Source organism: Muscardinus avellanarius (assembly GCF_963383645.1).
Source record: "Muscardinus avellanarius genome assembly, chromosome: 4".
In the NCBI taxonomy this organism is placed as follows: domain Eukaryota; kingdom Metazoa; phylum Chordata; class Mammalia; order Rodentia; family Gliridae; genus Muscardinus; species Muscardinus avellanarius.
The window spans coordinates 116,551,787-116,565,201 of NC_137789.1; the positions used below are offsets into that span (position 1 = coordinate 116,551,787).

General features: G+C 39.6%; 1 protein-coding gene and 1 pseudogene across 2 annotated transcripts in view; one reads left to right on the forward strand and one right to left on the reverse strand.

Moving 5' to 3' along the window:
- The window catches only part of DNA2 (DNA replication helicase/nuclease 2), a gene marked incomplete at its 3' end in the record, with an annotated part of 45,518 nt that overhangs the window by 4,544 nt on the left and 27,559 nt on the right, over positions 1 to 13,415 (reverse strand). Inside the window, exons 10-18 of the mRNA XM_080695065.1 lie at positions 12,234 to 12,464; positions 9,071 to 9,187; positions 8,884 to 8,993; positions 7,068 to 7,177; positions 5,117 to 5,341; positions 3,004 to 3,197; positions 1,003 to 1,092; positions 713 to 917; positions 103 to 192 (exon numbers count right to left, since the gene is read on the reverse strand). Coding sequence (XP_080551191.1) covers positions 103 to 192; positions 713 to 917; positions 1,003 to 1,092; positions 3,004 to 3,197; positions 5,117 to 5,341; positions 7,068 to 7,177; positions 8,884 to 8,993; positions 9,071 to 9,187; positions 12,234 to 12,464 — 1,372 coding nt within the window. The remainder of the gene's footprint in view (positions 1 to 102; positions 193 to 712; positions 918 to 1,002; positions 1,093 to 3,003; positions 3,198 to 5,116; positions 5,342 to 7,067; positions 7,178 to 8,883; positions 8,994 to 9,070; positions 9,188 to 12,233; positions 12,465 to 13,415) is intronic.
- On the forward strand, positions 1,369 to 2,390 carry LOC308262514 (peptidyl-prolyl cis-trans isomerase D-like; annotated as a pseudogene). Its single transcript has 2 exons — positions 1,369 to 1,913; positions 2,095 to 2,390. The product of its transcript is annotated as a peptidyl-prolyl cis-trans isomerase D-like (transcript).

A 13,415-nucleotide genomic window follows, 5' to 3' on the forward strand; every position in this document is an offset into this window, starting at 1 on the left:
CTTATCTAATAAAGGTTAAAAGCAGATCTTAAGTTTCTTACAGCCCATTAATATTCATTACTCTGTACCTTAATATTAATAACCTTGAAAATTATAAATTACCTTAATAAACATTGAGGTCAGAAAAACTATGAGTCTGGCTTCTGTTATATTGCTCACACCACATTTTTCAACTTGTTCTGGTGCTGGAACCTAAGTAGAAACAGAGACTTATTAAGTTGATGCAAGCCTCACTGAGTTGCTGAGGTTGACTTCCAACCTGTGAATTTCCTGTCTCGGCCTTCCAAGAACTGGGATTATAGGCATGCATCACCATGTCTGGCTTTTTTCTTTTTTTCAATATGCTTTATTTAGAATTCTGATGAGATTTGCTACTTAGATAAAGCTTCAGAGAACCAGATGTGGCCCATGTCTGTAATTCCAGTATTTGGGAGGCTGAGACAGGAGGATATCAGGATCAAGGGCAGCATTTAGCAAGGCTCTCCCCAATTTAGTGAAACCCTGTTTCAAAATAAAAGATAAAATAGAGGTGTGTGTGTGTGTGTGTGTGTGTGTGTGTGTGTGTGTGTGTGTAACTCAGATGTAGAATGCTCCTGGGTTCAATCTCCAGTACTGAAAAAAAAAAAAAAGTGCACACCAGTTTTGCCTTAATATGGAAGCTCAAATGAAGCATATGCTAATAGGACACAAAAAGAAAAAAAAATATTTTTACCTTGTCTGTATTAAGAAAACAAACAGGATTGGTTGGCTCAAATACTCCACTCAGCCAAGGACTATCAGAATAATCGGCATAGAATTCCAGTTCCAGCTTCACATCTTTCAGCTGAGGTAGACTTATCACTGCATTCGCCACTTTGTCTGATCCGCACTCCAGCTTTCCTTCATACGTCAGCTTATTACTTAAGGACATAATTTTACTAAGAGAATTACAAGAAATGATCTTAGTTTACATAGAAGAAAATAAATGTAAAAACCACTCACTGCTGCCACTGCTGACGATACCTGTTCATCCTGTACTGCACGGTTAACTGTACCACAGCGTTCTTCTTCTGCTCCAGCCTCTTGAATAAGCTTTCACTCATTCCAAGAGCTCTGCCAATAAATCAAATTCAGGCTGATGAGTACACTAATATTGTAAAAGAATCAGGCAGCCGGGCATGGTCAACAATCTTTTAAAATCTCAGAATTTGGGAAGCTGAGACAGAAAGTTTGTGGCCAGCCTCAGCTACTTAGTGAGGCCATTTGCAACTCAGTGAGACCCTATTTCAAAATAAAGAATAAAAAATAGGGCAGGGGGTGTGGCTCACAGGTCAAATGTCCCTGGGTTCCGCCTCCAGAACCACTTAAGAAAAAAAATTTAAGACATTTATGATTCAGGGTGGAGTTTTCTCAAATCAGAATGGGATAGGTGGATAAAGTATTTATGGTGAAAAATTTGAAAATGAAAATTTCTATTATAAGCATATAAGGTTTATTGTGTATGGTAAATGCAGGCCCCAATACAAATGGTTCTCAGTTCTTTATCACAACAGTTCCAAATCCTCATTTGGATGGGCAACATGTGGTATTTGACCAAATAATTAAAGGAATAGGGAAAATGTAGAAGTCAATGGTGAAAAACCTGCCAAATTGTGTGTTATTGCAGAATGTGGAGAATTGAAAGAAGTAGATGATTGGGGAATATTCCCAAAAGATGGATCTGGTGTTAGGCATTCAGATTTCCCTGAGGATGCAGATATAGGTTTAAAAGATGTACATAAAATTTTATTATTAACAGAAGATTTGAAAAACATTGGAAATACTTTTTTCAAATCCCAGAACTGTGAGATGGCCATTAAAAAACACACACAAAGGTTTTAAGATATGTGGAGTTTTCATAGGCTTTTATCAAAAAAACAGCCAGGCATGGTGCTGTATGGACAGCCTCAGCTACTTTGTGAGGCCCTCTGCAACTTAGTGAGACCCTGTTTCAAAATAAAGAATAAAAAAAATAGGGCAGGGGGTGTAGCTCAGAGGTCGAATACCCCTGGGTTCCATCCCCAGACCTGAAAGAAAAAAAAAAAAAAAAAAAAAGGAAAGAAAGCAGATATCCAGCCTAAGCTGTGTGCTGAATATCGGTGCTTGTAAACTGAAGATGTCAAATTGGCAGGGAGCAGTGGATAGTTGTTTGAAGGCTCCTAAAATGAACCCATCAAATACAAAAGCACTGTACTGCAGAGCTCAAGGACATCAAGCATTAAAAGAATATAATCAGGCATTGGCTGATCTAAGAAAGCTCAGGAGATAGCATAAGAAGATAAAGCCAGCCAGGCAGAACTGCTGAAGTCAAACAAAAAATTAAGGCATACAAAGATAAAGAAAAGGCAGTATATGAAAAAATGTTTGCTTAATAAAGATTCAAAGTTGCTTATATATGTATGGATGATATAAAGCCAGTAAGACAATGTTAAGCATTACTGTCTGTATGTGACATCTAATGTGATAACTTTCATACTTCAGTTCCTCATATTTTACAGCTTAGAAATATTGAAATAGGTTCCCTCTTAAAAAAATAAATACATAAATAAAACTAAAACATAAAGCTAGCCGGGCGTGGTAGCGCACGCTTGTAATCCCAGCATTCGGGAGGCTGAGACCGGAGGATGGCGGTTCGCGGACAGCCTCAGCTACGTAGTGAGGCCCTCTGCAACTCAGTGAGACCAGGTTTCAAAATAAAGAATAAAAAATAGGACAGGGGGTGTAGTTCAGAGGTCGAATGCCTCTGGGTTCCATGTCCAGACCCCCACACACAAAAAAAATAATAATAAAAATAAATAAATAAATAAATAAAATAAAAACATAAAGCCAGACATGCTGGTATGCATCTGTAGTCCCAGGTTCTTGGGAGGCTGAAACAGGAGAATCGCTTAAGCCAAGGAGTTCAAGCTCAGCCTGGGCAACATAGGGAGAACCAATCTCTATAAAAATGAAACACAACACAATAAAAGGTAAATGTTTGCCTACCTTGCTTCCCGGTTTAGCACCAGGGGAGGAAGCTGCTGATGATCCCCTACCAACACAAATTTCTGAGAGAAAAAAAGTGGCCCCAAGCAAACTGGTTGGCTAATTTGAGAGGCTTCATCCACAATACAAAAGTCAAAACTTTTACGGGAAAATATTGGATGGTTTATTCCCATACATGTTGTTGCAACTATAAGCTGAAAACAAAGAAGATAGGTTTCGTAATATGCAAAAAAAATGTACTTTTTTCCCTTTTTTTTGGGGGGGTAATTAGGGGTTGAATCCAGGGGTTTTCTACTTCTGAGCTATACCCAGCCTTATTTTATTTTGAAAAGGGTCTTGCTAAATTGCTGAAGCTGGCCTTGAACCTCTGATCATCCTGTCTCAGCCTACCGAGTACTAGGATTACAGGTGTTTACCACCATTGGTCTTAACTTCTTTCCCGTTTTTGAAATTGAAAAATAAACAATGCAGCCAGGTATGGTGGTGCATGCCTTTAATCTGAGTACTCTGAAAGCTGAGACAGGAGGATTGCAGATTCAAGGACAATCTCAGCAAGCAGCGAGAGTCTCATCAATCTACTGAGACCCTGTTTTAAAATAAAAACAAAATATGACTGGGGGTATAGATCAGAGATAGGATGCCTCTAGGTTCAGTACCTAGTACCACAAAAAATAAATAAATATTAGCTGGGTGTGGTGGCACACGCTTGTAATCCTAGCATTCAGATTCGCACAGTCTCAGCTACTTAGCCAAGCCCTTGGCAACTCAGTGAAACCCTGTTTCAAAAAATAAAAACACTTACTAAATTAAAAAAAAAAAAAAACAGGGCTGGGGGGTATAGCTCAGAGGAAGAATGCCCCTGAGTTCCATCCCCAGCACTGCAAAATAAATAAATAAATAAATAAATAAATAAATAAATAAATAAATAAATATTTAAATTTATTTTTGGTGGTACTGGGGATGGAACCCATCTACCTACGGGCTATACTCCCAGACATATTTTATATTTTATTTGGAAACAGGGTCTCTTAAGCCAGTGAGGCTGGCTTCAAACCTGCGTGATCCTCTGTCTCTGCCTCCCAAGCACAGGGATTACAAGCGTGCGCCACCATGCCCGGCAAATAAATAAATATTATTAAAAACATATTTTTGTCCCCTAGCAGCAGGAACCCTCCAATACAATGTAAAATTTATTTTTAAGTATTTTTCTACCAAATAAAAAAAATCAAGCAAATTTTCTAAACACAGCTAGGCATGTTAGCCCACATCTGTAATACTGGTATTTAGGAAGCTGAGATAGGAGGAGCATAGCTTCAGTCAGCCTCAAAAACTTAGAAAGACAGTCAGCAACATAGCAAGACTCAGTTTCAAAAAATAAAAAGGCGAGCCGGGTATGGTAGTATGCTTGTAATCCTAGTACTTGGGAAGCTGAGACAGGAGGATTCGAGTTGGTGGCCAGCCTCAGTTACTTAGCGAGGCCCTCTGCAACTTAGTGAGCACCTGTTTCAAAATAAAGTATAAAAAAATCGGGCTGGGGGTGTAGCTCGGTGGTAGAATGCCCCTGAGTTCAATCCCTAGCACCACACACAAAAATAATAATAATAATAATAAACAAATAAGTAGGTAGGCTGGGGTGTAGCTCAAAGACAAAACATTCCTGGGTTAAATCCCCAAGACCACAAAAATAAACAAACAAACAAATAAATAAATAGGGTAGGGAGTATAGCTTGGAGGTAAAATGGTTCCTGGGTTCAAGTCCCAGCACCAAAATAACAACAACAACAACAACAACAAAATCATATTCTATATTGAAGTCTAGAAATACTTATCGCAACTTCATTATCACTGCTTCTGATTTAAACTTACAAAAAAATCTTAATGATTAGTTGTTTCCCAGGATATCTAAAACTAGAAGCCCTGAATAATAACCAAAAATATCACTTTAGTTCTGTGAGAAGCAACAAATTTAACATAAGTAAACCGGCCCTGTGGTGAATGAAATTAATCACATGTAGATTTGACCAAAGTGACTAAATTTTCCAGAGCATCATTTCTCCTCTCATTCTAGCCATGGAAATTACTGTCAGTATTATCATACAGTAATTGTACTTACTTGGCTATTATAAAGTTCTTCTAGAAGAGCTAAGGACTTAATGGACTTTGATCTGCAAATGTGCTCCTCTGTAAATTTCTGGATATCTGGATGAACCTTTTGAATCTGACCCAAACGCAGAAATCCTATTTGAAACTTGGCTAACTTCAAAAGAATATTGTCAACAGCAGAATGAGTATAGCTGGTCAACAAAACACTAAACCCACAGGCATAGAGGATTCTTACCTAATAGTGGGTGAGAAAGAAAATCAGAATTACATTTAATTGCAAATAATTTTTAGCACGTTTATATATCTTTTTTCACAGAACTAGAATGGTCAATAGAAAGTGTATATAGGAGCTGAAGAAAGGTAAATTTAAAAAAATTATATGGCCAAATTATTGTATGAAAATTATATAGCATTATTACTTTTTTTTATTCTTTGCAGTACCAGGGATGGAACCCAGGGGCATTTGACCTCCGAACTATACCATTTATTATTATTTATTTGTTTGTTTGTTTATTGGTGGTACTGGGGTTCCTGGAAACCCTTCTACCTCCGGGCTACACTCCCAGACCTATTTTATATTTTTTATTTGGAAACAGGGTCTCTTAAGCCAGTGCGGCTGGGTTCAAACCTGTGTGATCCTCCTGTCTCCCTCTGCCTCCCAAGTGTGGGGATTACAAGTGTGCGCCACCATGCCCGGCTTTATCCTTTATTTTTAAAATAGGGTCTCACTGAGTTGCAAAGGGCCTCACTAAGTAGCTGAAGCCATCTACAAACCATGATCCTCTGGTCTCCGCCTCCTGAATGCTGGGATTATAAATGTATGCCACCACGCCTACTATATGTTCTTAATTAACTGACAATAAAATTGAATACATATCATCCCAGTGTGGTGGTTCATGGTTGTAATCCCATTACTTGGGAGGCTGAGACAGGAGGATTGAAGGTTAGCGGCCAGCCTCAGCTACTTAGTGAGGTCCTCCTGCAACTTAGTGAGACCTTGTTTCAAAATAAAAAAAATAGCCGGGTGTAGTGGTGCATGCTTGTAATCCCAGCATTTGGGAGGCTGAGACAGGAGGATCGCACAGGTTCGAAGCCAGCCTCAGCTACTTAGTGAGGCCCTTTCCAACTCAGTGAGACCCTGTTTCAAGATAAAGAATAAAAATAGGGCTTGAGATGTACCTCAAAGGTAGAATGACCCTGAGTTCCATCTCCAATACCACAAAAAATATAAATAAAATAGGGCTGAGAGTGTAGCTTGGAGGTAGAACGCACCTGGGTTCAATCCCCAGTTTTGCAAATAGATATATATGTATATGTATATGTATATATAAATCAACTTTTAATGTGTCTGGCACACATTATGAACCAACAAACATTTGTCGCCATTATTACATCATAATAAAAAAATCTAAGCTGGGTATGGTGCACATCCACATTCCCAGTACTCAGGAGGCTGAGACAGGAAGATCACAGCTTTAAGGACAGTCTAGCAAGTAATAAGACTCTCATTAACCTAGTGAGATCCTGTTCCAAGATAGAAATTAACATAGGGCTCAAGGTATAGCTCAGAGGTAGAATATCGCTGAGCTCAATCCTCAGTATCACGTGTGCACACACACACGCGCGTGCGCGCACACACACACACACACACACACACGAAACTCTATTTCAACCACCTCTATATAATGTATCATTTGTAAAGGAAAAGAAAAACATACAGTGAAACATATCACATACCACTAACAGAAAAATCCTTAAAAATTCCAAATGCAAGAAATCTAAAACATGGTTACAAATATTTATGACTCAGGGTTATTTCTAATGTCATTCTAAAAATCTTGAAAGATTTTGAATGAAAATTCAGCCCTTGTGGTATCAAATATCACATTCTCTGAACTGAAGAGAAGCTGATGTAGATGTAAGCTGATGTACGTATGCTGCAAGCAAAATAATAACCTTACAAGAGTACAAATTGTAGTTGTTTTTCCTGTGCCAGGCATACCCACGATGAGTGTGTAGTCTTTTGAAAGAAGAACCTTTTTCATTGCTTGTCTCTGAGGCTTATTCAAACCTACATTTAAAATAAAAACAACAACAAGAAAAAGAATATTGAATTTCAGTGAACAAATTCAGTTTTTTGTCTGTTTGTGTGATGCTGGGAACTGAACCCAGGGGCACTCTACCTCTGAGCTATACCCCCAGCCCTTAGACCAATAAGGTCTAAATTGCTATGACTAGATTGAACTAATGATCCTCCAACTTCAGCCTCCCACATACTGGGATTACAAGTGGATACCACCAGCCCCAGCTCAAACTCACTATTTTTTTTTTTGTGTGTGTGTGTGTGTGTGTGTGTGTGTGGTACTGGGGATGGAACCCTTCTACCTCTGGGCTACACTCCCAGACCTATTTTATATTTTTATTTGGAAAGCGGGTCTCTTAAGCCAGCGAGGCTGGCTTTGAACCTGCGTGATCCTCCTATCTCTGCCTCCCAAGTGTGGGGATTACAAGCTTGCGCCACCACGCCCAGCAAATCACTATTTTATTTTATTATTTATTTATTTTTAAGCAGTCTCTAAGATTGTTCTTCAGTACATATTTTCTTTTTTTTTTTTTTTGTGGTACTGTGGTTGAACCCAGGGACATCTTACTACTGAGCCTCACCCTCAGACCTATTTTTTATTCTTTATAATATTCTTCAAAATATTTTAAAATATTCTTCAAAATAAACAATAAAAAATAGGGATGGGGGTGTAGCTCAGAGGTAGAATGCCACTGGATTCAATCCCCAGTACTACAAAAAAAAGAAACCGAAACAGGGTCTCACTGTGTTGCGGAGGGCCTAGGTACCTGAGGCTGGCCAAGAATCTGTGGATCCTCCTGTCTCAGCCTCTCAAATACTGGGATTACACACCTGGCTTCAAGTACATATTTTCAAAGTAAAAATAATGTTAGCTAGGTATAGGCACACACCAGTAATCTCAGAACCTGGGAGCCTGAGAGAGGAAGATCACAGGATTGAGGCCATCTTCAGCAATTTAATGAGACCCCATTTCAAAATAAATAAAAAGGGTTGGAGATGTAATTCAAAGGTAGAATCCCTTTGGTCCAATCCCCATACCAAATAATAATAACAATAATTACAACAATACAATGCTATGGTGGCTTTTAAGGATATATAAAAATACTTCCAAATAACTATTTAAGCACTATAATTCCAAGTCTAATCAATTATTAAGAAATTAGCTGGACATGGTGGTACACACTTGTAATCCCAGCATTCAGGAGGCTGAGACTGAAGGATCCTGGTTCATGGACAGCGTCAGCTACTTAGTGAGGCCCTCCACAACTTAGTGAGACCTGTTTCCAAATACAATATAAAATAGGTCTGGGAGTATAGCCCGGAGGTAGAAAGCCTATGGGTTCCATTCGCAGTACCACAAAAAATAAAATAAAATAAAATAAAATAAAGAATAAAGCTAGGCATGGTGGCACACTCTTATAATTCCAGTGCTGGGAGGCTGAGACAGGAGGATCACACAAGTTTGAAGCCAGCCTCAGCTACTTAGTGAGGCCCTTTGCAGCTCAGTGAGACCCTGTTTCAAAATAAAGAATAAAAAATAAGGCAGGGGGTGTAGCTCAGAGGTAGAATGCCCCTGGGTTCATCCCCAGACCAGCCCAAAAAAAAAAAAAAAAGAGAGAGAAATTAGACTATGATGTAGTTTAAATTACAAATAGAACCAAGGAAGATGAATCCAAGTAGTGGTTACACCGTACCCTTTAGGATGCTAGCAACTGTGTCCTTTGCATCATGTGGAAGGACAGAACTGAGGAAGGGTATAAACTGAGGTTCACGAAAGTCAATGATTAATTCTCGAAGCTTTTTGCTGAAAAGGAAAAAATTATTTTAGTAATATGCCTTAGAAAATTGGGAAAAAATTGACAATCATTCATTGTTACACACCTGATAGACGTGTTTTCCATCAGTCTAGAGAGATTTCCTAATGGGGCATCTATGTCACAATTTTTTTCTTCCTGGTCTAATCTGAACAAAATCGATTCTGGGAGTACCGACAAGTTCCTAAAACAGCAAAACATATACATATGAATGCTTATCTTTTCATACAGTCTGTAAAAAAACATACTGCTATATACTACAAGAATTAATAAGCCAGTATAACTATTAAAATGGCTAACCTTCCCCCCACAAAAAAAAAGTCACCTGGGCAATTTAACAAGACCCTGTTTTAAAAATTATTAAGCCAGCTGGGTGTGGTGGCGCACACTTGTAATCCCCGCACTTGGGAGGTGAAGGATCGCACAGGTTTGAAGTCAGCTGCACTGGCTTAAGAGACCCTGTTTCCAAATAAAATGTATAAAATAGGTCTGGGAGTGTAGCCTGGAGGTAGAAGGGCTTCCAGGAACCCCAGTACGACAAAATAAATAAATAAATAAATTAATTAATTAATTATTAAGCCATATGGCCCAGGTTTGTGATCCCAATATTTGGGAAGCTAAGAGGCTAAGGCAAGAGGACTGCATGTTTGAGGCCAGCCTGAGGATCTTAGCGAGATCCTGTTTCAAAATAAAAAATAAGTAGATCTTGGGGTGTGGCTTAGAGGTAGACTACCCCTGGGTTCAATCCCAAGAACAGACCAAAAAAAGCCAAAAACAAACAACAACAACAAATAAAAGTGTGCAATAATTAGGCAAGACCCTGTTTCAAAATAAAATCTAAAATAGGGCTGGGGATTAGCCGGGCGTGGTGGCACACGCTTGTAATCCCAGCATTCGGGAGGCTGAGACCTGAGGATCATGGTTCGCAGACAGCCTCAGCTACTTAGTGAGGCCCTCTGCAACTTAGTGAGATCCGGTTTCAAAATGAAGAATAAAAAAATGGGGCACGGGGTGTAGCTCGGAGGTCGAATGCCCCCTGGGTTCCATCCCCAGACCCACAAAAATAAAATAAAATAAAATAAAATAAAATAAAATAAAATAGGGCTGAGGATCTAGCTTAGAGGATTCAATCCCCAGTACTACAACAAAATAAAATAAAATTAAGCCAGCTCAGCAGGGGGCCGGAATGGGAAGATCGCAAAGTCCAGCTCTAAGCTATAGTGTGCTAGGACAATCTGGTCTCTGCACTAAGTTCAGCATCAGTGGTGACCTCCAGAGAGCGGGATTACCAGGTTGTCTAACGCCAGGCGTGGTGGCGCACCCTTGTAATCCCAGTACCTGGGAGGCTGAGACAGGAGGATAACAGGTTCATGGCCAGCCTCAGCTACTTAGTGAGACCCTCCACTACTTAGTGAGACCCTGTTTCAAAATAAAGAATAAAAAATAGGGCTGGGGAATGTAGCTTGGAGGTAGAATACCCCTGGCTTCAATCTCCAGTGCCACAAAAAATAAATTAATTAAATAAAAAGGGCTGGGAGCCGGATCTGGTGGCACACACTTGTAATCCCAGTACTTGGAAGGCTGAGACAGGAGGATCACACAGGTGTGAAGCCAGCCTCAGCTACTTAGTGAGGACCTCAGCAACTTAGTGAGTCCCTGTTTCCAAAGAAAATATAAAACAGGTCTGGGAATGCAGCCCAGAGGTAGAATGCCTCTGGGTTACATCCCTATTACCACACACACAAAAATAAATAAATAAAAAGGGCTGGGGTATAACCCAGAGGCATAATGCCACTGGGCTCAATCCCTAGAATCAAATAAAATAAAATTTAAGATTTAATTTTGGCACAAAATTGCATACTCAGTACTTGGGAGGCTGAGATGGGAAGATGGCAGGTTTGAGACCAGTCACAGCAACTTAGCAAGACCCTACTTCAAAATTAAAAAAAAAAAAAAAAGCCGGGCGTGGTGGCGCACGCTTGTAATCCCAGCATTTGGGAGGCTGAGACAGGAGAATCAAGGTTCGTGGCCAGCCTCAGCTACTTAGTGAGGCCCTTCGCAACTCAGTGTGAGACCCTGTTTCAAAATAAAGAATAAAAAATAGGGCTGGGGATGTAGTTTGGAGGTAGAATATGCTGGGTTCCATCCCCACTACCACCAAAAGTAAATAAATAAATAAATAATAAAACAGGGTTAGAAGTGTAGCTTGGAGGTAGAGTGCCCTTGAGTCCAATCCACAATATCACAAAAAAGTTTAAGATTTTAAAAAAGGGCTATGGAGCCGGGCGTGGTGGCGCACGCTTGTAATCCCCACACTTGGGAGGCAGACAGGAGGATCGCGCAGGTTCAAAGCCAGCTGCGCGCGCTGGCTTAGGAGACCCTGTTTCCGAATAAAAATGTAAAAATAGGTCTGGGAGTGTAGCCCGGAGGTAGAAGGGCTTCCAGGAACCCCAGTACCACCAAAAAAAAAAAAAATAAATAAAAATAAATAAATAAATAATAATAATAATAATAATAATAATAATAATAATAAAAATAAAAAAGGGCTATGGAGCCAGGCGTGGTGGTGCACACTTGTAATCCCCATGCTTGGGAGGTGGAGACAGGCAGATTGCGCAGGTTTGAAGCCAGCCTTGCTGGCTTAAGAGACCCTGTTTCCAAATAAAAATAATATAAAAATAAATAGGTCAGCTGGGTGTGGTGGCACACACTTGTAATCCCAGCACTTGGGAGGCTGAGACAGGAGGATTACACAGATTCAAAGCCAGCCTCAGCCACTTAGTGAGACCCTGTTTCGAAATAAAATATAAAATAGGTCTGGGAGTATAGCCCAAAGGTAGAAAGCCTCTGGGTTTCACCTCCAGTACCACCAAAAATAAAAAATAGGTCTGGGAGTGTAGCCCAGAGGTAGAAGGGCTTCCAGGAGCCCCAGTACCAACACCACCAAAAAAAACATATAGCTCCGTAGTGGAGTGCTTCCTGGCATGCCCAAGGCCCTGAATTCTATTCCCAGTATCAGCACCAAAAAAGAGGAAGAGGCTGGCCTTCAATTTTCAATCCTTCTGCTTCAGCCTCCCAAGTAGCTAGGAATACAGGCATAGGCTACCCAACCTGGTCAACTCTTTGAATATATAAGAAGCCATAAAACTGTATACTTTAATTAGATGGATTCTATGGTACACAAGTTATTTAACAATAAAGCTGTTATCAAAATAGTGGCATTCCATTACCTATCTAATAAACAGGTTACCGTTGTCTTGTCAAGCTCCTTCACATATCCCCTAGACAAGGCAAACAAGGTTCTCTCTTCTCCGCTTAAAATAATCCTGTCACCTGCCATTAGATTTGTGACAGGTATGGCACCATTTTTACGCTGGAAATTATGTAAATATTGTCCATCACAGGCTCGCTCTGCGTGTTTTGTTCTGATCAGATTTCCAATGCAGTTACCATTTTTTTCCCTAAGGAATAGAAAGAAAAAACTAACACATCATATTTTTGAATATTATGTTTATACTTTTCAATAATCTGTTTATCTGGCCTCTGAAAACTAATGCAAATATTGAGTCTGTTCTTTTTACATTTTCCACATTTTAACATGTAGATACAGTAACATGTTAGAAGTACTAAATAAACAATCCCTCTAAAATGAAAAAAGAAAAACCATTTATTTATTTATTTATTTATTTATTTATTTATTTATTTATTTATTTTTGTGGTACCAGGAATGGAACCCAGGGGCTTTCTAACTCTGGGCTACACTCCCAGACCTATTATATATTTTATTTGGAAACAGGGTCTGAGTTGCTGAGAGCCTCACTAAGTAGCTGAGGCTGGCTTCGAACCTGTGTGATCTTCCTGTTTCAACCTCCTAAACACTGGGATTACAAGTGTGCGCCACCACACCCAGCAAAGAAAAACCTTAGTTTTTTGTTTTGTTTTGCTTATGTGGCACTGGAGATATAACCCAGGGGTATTCTATATCTGAGCTAACCCCCTCACCCTATTTTATTCTTTATTTTGAAAAAGGTTCCGCTAATTTGTTGAGACTGGCGTCAAACCTGATCCTATCTCAGCCTCCCAAGTATGGGGATTACAGGTATGTGCCACCATCATGCCAAGCTCTGGCTAAGCTTTTTTTTCTTTTTTTCTTTTTACAGTACTAGGTGTTGAACCTATAGGCATTTTATTTCCAAGCTACACTCATATTCCTTTTTTTTTTTTTGGTGGTACTGGGAATGGAACCCAGGGGCCTTCTACCTCCAGGCTACACTATTTTATATTTTATTTGGAAACAGGGTGTCTTAAACCAGTTGAGGCTGGCTTTGAACCTGCGTGATCCTGTCTCAGCCTCCCAAGCGCTGGGATTACAGGCATGGGCCACCACGCCTGGCACTATTTTTATTTTTATT